Source organism: Physella acuta, unplaced genomic scaffold, assembly GCF_028476545.2.
Source record: "Physella acuta isolate Inbredline_101_S28 unplaced genomic scaffold, ASM2847654v3 ptg000354l, whole genome shotgun sequence".
NCBI lineage: Eukaryota > Metazoa > Mollusca > Gastropoda > Physidae > Physella > Physella acuta.
The window spans coordinates 102,232-113,786 of record NW_026731873.1 but is presented as its reverse complement, the minus strand read 5'-3'; the positions used below and the strand labels follow the sequence as shown (position 1 = coordinate 113,786).

At 39.5% G+C, this 11,555-nt stretch overlaps 1 protein-coding gene across 1 annotated transcript in view; it reads left to right on the top strand.

Annotated features, from left to right (window-relative positions):
• Nucleotides 1–4,869: 4,869 nt before the first annotated feature.
• Nucleotides 4,870–11,555, top strand: part of LOC131941261 (high affinity cAMP-specific and IBMX-insensitive 3',5'-cyclic phosphodiesterase 8B) — an 87,694-nt gene continuing 81,008 nt past the window's right edge. Inside the window, exon 1 of the mRNA XM_059300397.1 lies at nt 4,870–5,378. Within this exon, the coding sequence (XP_059156380.1) occupies nt 5,037–5,378 (342 nt within the window). The 5' untranslated portion in view covers nt 4,870–5,036. The remainder of the gene's footprint in view (nt 5,379–11,555) is intronic.

Genomic DNA, 11,555 nt, shown 5'->3' with positions numbered 1-11,555 from the left:
TTCAGTCTTTCCGGTGTTCAACGACTTATTTTAATTGGTGTTATGCACACCGCGTTTTTGTCATTCACAGTAGATGACGTGTGTACTACACGTGTACCAGGTGAGTGAGTTAGTGCACTTGACCTAAGATGTGATGGGGGGGGGGGGGTGTCATCATATTCCCGTTATTTTTCTCATTTTGCAATCAGCCGCTGTCATCACGTGGTACCTGTCCACATTCATCCCGTGGTACCTGTCCTTTGTCATCACGTGGTACCTAACCACTATTATAATGTGGTACCCGTCAGACTTGCTTTAAAAAGTAAGTAATTGATCGCGGATTACATCAAATGAACCTCTACCGCGTCTTAATTATGGCAGATTGACCGTATTGTTCCTAATAATTGTATGTTGTAGCCAAAATATTGACGCTATTGTTCCTTATAAGTGTATGTAGTAGCCGGAATATTGACCGTATTGTTCCTAATAATTGTATGTAGTGGCAGGAATATTGACCGTATTGTTCCGAATAATTGCATATAGTGACCGTAATATTGACCGTATTGTTCCTAATAAGTACATGTAGTAGCAGGAATATTGACATATTGTTCCTAATAAGGGTATGTAGTGGTAAAACTTACCATATTATTCCTAATAAGTGTATGCGATTTGACAGTATTGTTTCTAAAAAGTGATTGCAAAAATAATGAGCAGTATTTTAATAGTAAGGGGCAATTAACATCGGATACATTGACCGGCCTCCGACCACAAGCGTACGACTTGCGCAGAGGCGTAGCGAGGGGGGGGGGGGACATATGTCCCCGGGCGCCGACCTTAGGGGCGCCAAAATGGGTTGGAAAAACAAATTGAAAGTTTGAGGGGTGATGCAAATCAAAAGTTTGTCCCCGGGCGCCGGGAAGGGTCGCTACGCCTCTGACTTGCAGACCGATCGACCAAATAATTTCTAATACAGCAGAAGTTACTTTCAGACTATCTCTGCTTCAGACCTTTCTACATAAAAAAGTTATCTACACTTTCTACAGTTGATGTGTCGTTGCCTTGACAACCAAATTAAAACTGATTTTTTTTTTTAAATTGTAATTGATATTGGAAAAAAAAAATATGACGTATTGGATTCCTATCTTCGGAAGGACTAATTAGATAATTAAAATTGTTTAAATTGGAACGCTTTTGTCAGATTAGAAAGGGGATCAATGGAATCATTTTATCTAAAGACGCAAATCGGCTGCATGACGTCACCCAATACTAATTAGATTCGCTTTAATGATATTTATTTGAACCGTAATCTGCATAAAAATATTTTTATACACGCTAGTAAAAAAATGATGGTTTAATTGATGTTATTTGCATAAAAAACTGTGATTGAATTTCGTTAATGATATGACGTTAAAGCGGTAACGTTGCAATCGTCTGCTACCCTAGAACATCTAGATGATTGATACCAGTGGCGGGAACCGTTTTTACGTCACTTCCGTTTTCTGGCATGTTTCCAGAGTTTGAAACAGATTTTGGCGGTTTAATGAGACGTGTGAAAGATGTGAAATAGTTTGCTGTTGTGTTATGATGTTATTGTGTGAAATAATGTTTTTTTTATTATTTGAATTTCTGTTGTCATTGTGTGAAATAATGTTTTTATCGTTTGAATTCCTATTGTTATTATGTGAATACTTTTTTTATCATGTGAATTCCTGTTGTGATCAGTTGCTTCCAGGCATCTCTTCGGGGGGCTAAGTCCCCCCGAAATTTTTACCCCCCCCCCCCCCCCGAACGAAATGAAATTTATATAATTTATATAGAATATATATACTTTTAACAGTGTCCGCCCCCCCCCCCCCCCGAAGAAAGTTTACCGCCCCCCCCCCCCCTCCGAAAATTTCCCCCCGAAAAGTGCCCCCCGGAGAAAAAAGTCTGGAAGAAACACTGGTTGTGATTGTATTAAAAAAAAAGTATTTTAATCGCATCAATTCCTATTGTTATTGTGGGATTTACTATTTGTATCGGCTGAATACCTTTTGTAGGACAATTTTGTCGTTTATATATCGCCTTGGTTTGTTGTAGACCCACGACAATTTTTTTTTTTCCATATATAAAGTTGTGGTACACCGTCGTTAAATAGTCACAAAAGATGATTGCATTGACTGCTACGAAAAGTTTTTTACTTATATTCTTGACTGACAGATGTACGTGAATATGAATGAGTGCTGTACTTGGTATCATATATTACTTTTGCTATCTATTCATTTCAATCGGGATCCACAGTGTTGTGTGAACTTTCGTTTTGATTTTATCTTCTGTGGACAATCCACAAAATCGTTCTACTATACAGAGATATAAACAGACAAAACACCGTAAGTCGAAACGATTTCAATAATTTAAAAAACGAAACGAAATCATCATATATAAAACGTTACATGTATTAGCACAGCATTAGCAGCTATTTGTTTGGACTAGTAAACTGTCAACAATATTGGAATAGTTCATCTCGACATGATTTGTTTGGACTAGTAAACTGTCAACAATATTGGAATAGTTCATCTCGGCATGACGTAAGAAGCTAGGCTCTGTGATTGATCGATCACAATTGCCAGTTAAAGATATCATCTCTCGCCGTATTGTTCGCCGGGTATTCATTCACCTATTGACAAATACATGCACTTTGCTCCGGCCTTGAAGTGCAATCAATTGTCCGCTTATTATTACGGCCGAGTTTTTAAACCACCGGTCAACTCTACTTCACCTGGTCTCTTGGTGTTGACAGGAATCTTTACCTGCATCTTCATTCACACATTTATTTGCATCTCTGTATGTGTGTATGTGTATTTATATGAATATATATGTATATAATATATATATATATATATATATATATATATATATATATATATATATATATATATATATATATATATATAAAGATATATATAAATACACGTATATGCATATGTACATATATATATACACACAAATATATAGACGTATACTTACCCTACGTTTCAGCTTGCTTATAACAACAAATTGATAACGAATAACGTGCTAGATAACAGTTGTGGGTTAAGTACACTTATGAGGCTGGTGTATTGATCAGAACAAGTTTAAGTTTCTGGTAACTGGGGGAAGAGTTTTTGTAGATGTTTCACATCTCTCTATAAAGATTTGTTTAACCCTTCTCTTTCTTTGTCGTCTCAAAAAGTCCAGAATTATTGACGTTCATGGGATGGCCTTCATAACATATGTTTATATATATATATATATATATATATATATATATATATATATATATATATATATATATATATATATCTTGAGAGCTGCAAAATAGAGATCGTGTTATCGCCAATGAGATTTGTGGCCCCACTACTTAAAAAAAACAAATGTATTCTGATTTGATTGGCTAGTCTCTAGACCTCATTGTGTGAGGACCGCTGTGTTGTGAACATTTTGTGAAAACTAAGGTATTAACCCCCTTTTAGTACACCTGTGATAAACTTATCTAAGTAAAGTCGAGTCCTAATGCGGTTTAACTGACTTCGTTGGTAGTGTGGTAAACTGTGTGTGAGGGGCCTTGTGAGGGGGGTTGTGTGAAGGGTGAGGTGTGTTTTTTTTGTGTGTGCTCCGGAAGAAAGTGATATATCACTGAGTGAAAATAACACAAAGGTCAACGTGGGGTCAAGAAACATGTTTTGTGTCCCTTGGACCAAGGACCGTAATCCCGGAGGCGTGTCATGTGTTTGTCTCCCTTGATTCAAGGGACGTTACCTTGTGATTTAGGTGTGTCGCCTCCAATGCCACCTCAACTTTTTCATGTCACTACAAAACTCTTAAGTTTCACAGTTTTTTGTGTGGTATTATATTTAAGAGTCTAAATTTACCGTAACTTTTTAAGCCAAGAAATTTTGTTTTTAATTTGGTGTTGACGGTAAGACTAGTGATAAACTCCTCCGCGCAAGTCACGGTGACTCGACCTCAACGTGATCTATACTGACCAGTAGAACACTAAAATAACACGTCACTTCCTGGTTTGGTTTGTGAGTGACGCCTCGTGGCTTTATGATGTCTGAACGTACAGTGGGATGTACCGGTCTAGTGGGCCTGGAGTGTAGTTTGTGTCAAGTCGAGTGGACAAATTAAGAATTTAATAACCATACTCGACGTTGGGCGTAAAACCTGTGAAAAATTCTCTGTATAGATGATTCATAGGTATCTTGTTCGAAGTGAAACAGTTCGAAGCTCGAAGTGACCTCGTTCGGATCTCGAAGTGACCTAGTTCGAAGTTCGAATAGACCTAGCCCGAAATTCTCCCGTTCGAAGTTCGAAGTCAGTGTAATCGAAGGTCGAAGTGAAACAGTTAGAAGCTCGAAGTGACCTAGTTTTAAGTTCTCCCGTTTGAAGTTCGAAGTGAGTGTGTTCGAAGTTGGAAGTGATCCCTACAGAGTGTATTGTGTTAAGCTACAGATCTTCCATACATAAATTAGCTGTTCTTGCTTTGTCAGCATTTTTCGTTGATACATGGATGACGCGTTGAAAAAAATATATGTTATCGTATAAACGTTGATATTCAATGTTGATAGGTCCATTTTGTTAGCTGATTTGTTTAAATATTTGAATTAGGCTGTAAAACTAGTTAAATTCAGGTTTCCTGTTTTGTTCCGTAGATTTGCCTAGATTTGCTTTTTATCAAAATGATGGAAAAAGCGGATGTTTTGAAGTACATAAATAAACATGGCGTTTGTGTAAGTGTTTATGGTTAATTGTTGTATCAAGAATAGTTTTTACTTTCTCCAAAGATGTGAACTCCTATACACAATGGGTTAACAGATAAACCACTTCCAATAAAAACATGTTCATGAAATTAACTTCATTGACGTAACTCTTTGGTTTACTTAAACGTTGTGTCGCTCAATACACGATGCTTCCTTAGCCTACTCAGGGAATTCCCGGACCTATGACACTAGTGAGGATCTCCTTTTAACAGTACCGTCGGTGTCCAACAAGACATTGCAACCATTGGTTGCCTCCAGGGGCGGGTCGCTGCTGATATGGGCTGTACGCCCAGCATCCACGTCAGTCAGACCGGCGTCGTCTACTGTCGGGAGTCAGAAGACTCCAACTCGCCCCACCCGTCCTCCCTCAACGCCACCTTCCACGCGGCCCACGCCCACGTGATCCGGGGCGACACCTCTGTCACGACGGTGGTCGGAGAAGATCACGTGCTGACCACAACGACGACAGCCTGCACGACGTCCACGGCCATCGCCACCGTGTCGTCCTCCCGCTCCTTCGGCAAGGCCAACAACCGGACCTCCAATGCCTCGAACCCGGGCGGGCTATGCGTCAGTCTATCAGAGGCGGAGACACAGACAAGTCGACAGAGCATGAAGGTAGGTTTTTCTTACACCCCCAGCTCAAAACTTCCACACACTAATCAGATTTCAGAAAAGTTGCTGAAGAAATTTATTTCGTTGCTGTGTGCGTGCTAGAAACGCGGCCACATATAAATACCACATTCAGTGCGTTAAGTGAGCGAACATTCGGGTTAATTGTGCAATACAATCTGACTAATTGTGGTAAATAGCCCAGAAATATCTTAATAAAAGGGCAGGTGCTGGGTAATATCTAGCGTGCTTTGCCAAAAGAACTTTCTAATTATATATATATATATATATATATATATATATATATATATATATATATATATATATATATATATATCTGTGAACAAAAAATTACCCTGGGTTGAGCTAAATGCTACAGCTAAACTGATATTCTCTATCAAAGCAGCGTTGATCAAGGAATCCAACGCTTAATCCCCGTTGAGCTGAAACCTCAACATCTAACCCCCGTTGAGCTAAAATTCCAACATCTAACCTCAAGTGAGCTAAAACCCCAACATATAACATCCGTTGAGCTAAAATTTCAACGTTTAACCTCCGTTGAGCTAAAACTCCAACTTCCCCTCCTCCGTGGAGCTAAAAAAACATCTAACCTCCAATTAGCTAAAATTCCAACATCTAACCTCCGTGAAGCTAAAACTCTATCGTTTAACCACCATTGAGCTAAAACTAAAACATCTAACCTCCGTTGAGCTAAACCACTCACATTCCACACCAGTGACGTTCGCCGTGTTATCGTATTCACCTTAAGGCCAATGACGTCACGTTAGTCCATCTTTCTAGCGTCTACCCTGTGCTATTGATCTGTTATTTATGGCCACAGAATCTAGAACTATAGAAATAGCTCAAACGAAATGATTAGTCGACGCCGAGTCTGTTTTCTTCCCTATTCCCTGATCTATATTGCTAAGTGCTTTTTTTTTTAGGAAGCAGCAAAACTTTTTTTCCACGTAAATTAATTTTTTTAAAGTTAATTAGCAATCCTGGACGATATTAAAAAAAATGGAATTGCTTGCCAGGCTTTATAATGTAGGTTTTATTTGATTTCTTTTGGTTTATGGCTTTTAATAAATGATATTTGCCGCGGTCCTTTTTTCCAGGGCTTTAATTAAACATATTTGAATATCGTTGTGAGTTGCCTGCCTGTTTCTTTATATGTGTGTTGCCTCCCTGTTTCTTTATTTGTGAGTTGCCTCCCTGTTTCCTTGCTTGTGAGTTGCCTCCCTGTTTCTTAATATTTGAGTTGCTTCCCTGTTTGTTTGGTTGTGAGTTGTCTTTCTGTTTCTCTTGAATGTTATCTCTTTGTTTCTCATAATTCAGTGGTTGACTCGATGTTTCTCTAATATCATTGACTTTTGTTTTCCTTTTGTTGCTTATTGCACTTAATAGTGCATTATCCCATTAGTTTCATACTTATGTGTTCATTAATTAACAATTAACAAAGTAGATATGACTCCCCATTATTCGTGACTCTAACTTTGACAATTATAAGTGGCTGCATAGTATCTGTAACTCACTCCAGTAACTGTCGGTAGTATGTAACTCACTTTTATCTATGACTCAACAGTATATGTGACTCCATTTGTGACTCCATATGTGACTCCTCAGTAAATGTGACGACGAGTGTCTCCTCACATAGTGCATGTACTCTGATGCTAGATCAAGCCGCCGACGCCTAAACAATCCACCCACCACCACCCGCCCACTAGCTTACTTCCAGGCCATTACCTGCCCACTACCCGCCCACCACCTGCCCACCACACGCCCACTAGCAACCCACCCCCTTCCACTACCTGTCCACCACCTACCCACTAGTTCACTACCAGGCCATCACCCGCACACTACTAGCCCACTACCTCCCCACTACCTCCCCACCACCCGCCCACCACCCGTCCACTACCTCCCCACTACCCGCCCACTACCTCCCCACTACCTGCCCACCACCCGCCCACCACCCGCCCACTACCCGCCCACCACCCCCCACTACCTGTCTACCTTGACTAATCAATGTACCGACTAATCAAGACAAACGATATCGTGATGTCTCCCCTCAGTCCTCAACCTATTTCCGTCTATCTACACCCAGGAGATGCGTAAAAAAATGTGATTTAAATCCTCACATTTGTCTCAGAAACACCATAATGCTGGTCACAAGGGAGAGCACTGTCACGCCCAGTACAGGTGAACACATGATATGGTATTTGAGACAGGGACACAGTAACAAGCCTATGTGAAGCGGGACATAGCAGCCCCTAACTCACAAAATTGTGCGACTAATTAAGCTTATCAATGAATTTAGGGGAAATTTTTATGAAATATGAACAAAATTACATTTTATCTCGAATCAGCTTCAATGACCTCGGCATACAAGTGGATATTGTGGTAAGAACTAAGCTCAGCCGCCTTTACTCTAACGTAGGTCTGGTTTCCATCTGGGTGGAAAAGCCTAGAGCTCGGGATCCGAACTCGAAGTTTTTTGGGTTGGCAGACGAAAGATCTACCACCTAACCACGTCGTTCCATAAATTACATCTTCTAATCATATCGAATTTCTTCCGGTTTTGTTTTGTTTGTTTGTTTGTTTGTTTTTGTTTTTTTCGTAATAATCAAATAGTATACAGGAAAATAAACGTGTTGTGAAATTACTCAGTGAAAATGAAGCTTGTAGTTTTAGAACTCTACAGATCTTTGACCTAGGAAAATAGATTGTAAGTTCAGAAATCTTCCGGAGCTTGTAAAACTTGTGTCTAGGTCTTGAACTTGTGTCTAGGTCTTGAACTTGTGTCTAGGTCTTGAACTGAAACTCCGTGACCTATGAAATCTTATTGCAGATCCCGAAGAAGTAGCGTCCCCCTAACTACTCTAAAAGAGTATAAACTTAGTGCAATACTAACATGAAAAATAGCAGTCGAGCTTCAGTCGTTTAGAGTCTTCAATTAAATGGAAAAATTAAAATGTGAACGATATGGATTGTCAGTTGCTCTGAACTACATTCACTGACAGTTGTACGTTGGCATAGCAGTAAAAAATTAAATTTGAACTATATTCACCGACAGTTCTGTTTGATCTAGCAGTAAAGGAATTGAACTATATTCACCGACAGTTCTGTTTGATCTAGCAGTAAAGGAATTGAACTATATTCACCAACAGTTCTGCTTTGATCTAGCAGTTAAAAATTTGAAATATATTCACCAACAGCGCTGTTTTACCCTAGCAGCCAAATAAAACAGTGAACTATTTACATTGTATCCCACCAACTCCCACGTAAACCATAAAATAAAAAAGTAAACTTTCCCCAATTTCACCCGACGGCTGATGCCTTAATTAAAACTGACCCAATCGTCCACCCCCAGGGGTAAATCCCAGTGGACCCCCGGGCGAAAACACGAGTGTCTTGCCCTACCGTGCAGTAGATTAGACTGCAGGAGAGATTGTGGACGGACCTCTGCTAATCTCTTCTCTTCCCTTATCGTAGGTGGCCAGAACTCGCTTGATAATGATTTTATTTTTGTGTTGGTGAAGTGTGTGAGAGTGGCCTCCCTTAAGGCGTGGAATCAATTGGACGGGATTTTTTAAAACTTGGTGCCTGTTGGCTTGAATTCACTGGATGGAATGACGTCAGAATCTGGGACTGAAATGGGTGACAGAGGATAATGGGGTGCTGCCTATATGAGGCTGTATTCATGAACAGGTGGTGTCTATAAAGGGTGGCATTAATGTAGTAGCAGTGTCTATATAATGTGGTATTAATACAGGGGTGGTGTCTATATAATGAACATTAATGTCGTGCTGGTGTCTATATAAGGTGGTATTAATACAGGGGTGGTGTCTATATAATGAGCATTAATGTCGTGCTGGCGACTATATAATGTGGTATTAATACAGGGGTGGTGTCTATATAATGAGCATTAATGTCTTGCTGGCGACTATATAATGTGGTATAACGAAAATTGTGATATCAGGTCTAAAACTGTGTCAAGATTTTACCACACTGTGTTCAGTATTGTGACATTCCTGTCAATATTTTAACACACTGTGTTCAGTATTATGACATTCCTGTCACACAGCTCATTGCTTCGTCGTTTGACTTCACCGAAATTCTTCCCGAGGAGAGAACGGAGGCTGGTGGGGTGTCGGGGGGGGGGATAATCTTGAAAATAAAAAGCTTGGGTTACCATGGCGACGGCACTCTAATGAAGTGCGACCCAGCCCGCGGTTGTCTACAGTGTTATTTTGGTTGTAAAGTGGGTCATCGGAACATACTGGAATCGAGTTTGTCGGGGGGGGGGGGGTGGGTGGCGGTAACAAGATCTCCCCGCAAAAAGAAAAGATTTTATATCAGATTTTATATAGTTCAATGTGGGGCTAGGGAACTGAGTACACGCCTCAAAATTTGCTCTCAACTGAAATGATAATCAGTTAAACCAAAAAATATCTTCAATCTCTGATTAATGAACAGTCCGATCGATGATAAAATCTCTGCGTTAACGATGTGATTTATCGATTGTTTTTTTTTCCTTTTTATTGGTTTTTAGACGTTGATTAAGATATTACAAGCACCCAACTGATTGCTAATAACAGCAATTTAAAATCTCCTATAATCATTGTATAGATACAATGTGTTTTAACGAAACAAAAAATAAAAGGTTGACTTCTTTAATAAATGTCGATAACTTCGTCCGTCGAGGTTAATTTAATTTTTTTTATTTCTTTCTATTAGACTTTATTAGAAGAAGTGGGCACATTTTTATATAAGTATGTATATTCAATTATTAGAAGCTATAATCATGTTTTTATCAGGTTTCACTCCATTTTCGGTGACCGAAAGCGGTACTTCAGTCTGTTTCCGATTTCTAATAATTTGATAATTTTTTTTAACATACTCATAAAGCCTATTCTAATAACTTTTTGCCTTAATGTTTTCTGAAAAAGAAACAGCAGTTTTTCCACAAAATTGCCTACAAATTATATGACCAGATCAAGAAATCTCCTGTCAGCGGCATATGTCGCAGTAGGGACGACAGGCAAACCTAACCTAAATGACCAGATCTTCTAATCCTTATTATTCTATAGGGATATACAGGAGAAATTTAGGAGAGCTCACTCCAGCTTTATTTTACAACTCGCTAAAATGTATACGTTTCATTTTTGCTTCTAAATTACGTTTTGCTTAGGAACACAAATATTTTAGTTTATTTGAAAGGGGATCGGGTGTAGTGAATTTGTAAAACTGATAACGTACATAACTGAAAAAAGGCCAACACGACTTTGTGTATGCTAGTGGTCTGGTATAAATGACGTCAAGCTTTTTAAAAATGAGTTTTACTCCCTCCTCTCCATCAATACATATCGTCAGAAAACACCCAGACCCCCTCCCCCGACACACCCTTTAACATGACGTCACACCTCATCACTCCCCCCTCCCTTGCCCCCCCCCCCCCCACAAGTTTTTATCTGTTTTGAAACACATTTCCTTCTAAAGCATGTACTGGCCTCGGTCAATATTATATTCAGAGTTTCTTCCAGGCATCTCTCCCGAAAAAAATCTACCGCCCCCCTTCCGAACGAAATTAAATTTATATAATTTATATAGAAAATATATACTTTTAACAGTGTCCCCCCCCACGAAGAAAGGCTACCGCCCCCTCCCCCCCCCCCCGAAAATTTCAAGTACCCCCCCCCCCCCGGAGAAAAAAAGGAAAAAAGTCTGGAAGAAACACTGATTATATTAATCCATTTTTATTAGAATTTACAAAAACACTTTTTAAAAAATGCGTGTAAATTTAAGTTAGGTCTCAAAAATGTAAAGCTAACCTACGTCTCACCCCTCTCATGTGAGGTTGAAATGAGTACTCACTCAGTGTTTACCTGTGAAGCTTTGAGCTGTTGACTTGACCAGCGACCGGTAATGAACAGTGACCACCATTGACCAGTAACCTTTACAGAGCAGTGCCTTCGCTGTTGACTGGTAATTCGACTAGTGCCCGTTAACAAGAAGGTTTGTTCTCTGGCTAGACACACAGATTGGCTGGACGACCACGATTGATCGCTGGTTAGTCGGTACTTTCCGATTAGTCGTGATTCGATCACTAATGCTGTTGTTTATGGTCCTTTAATATGCCGATGCTAAATTATACCATATCGATAAACTTTGTGACTGTGTTGT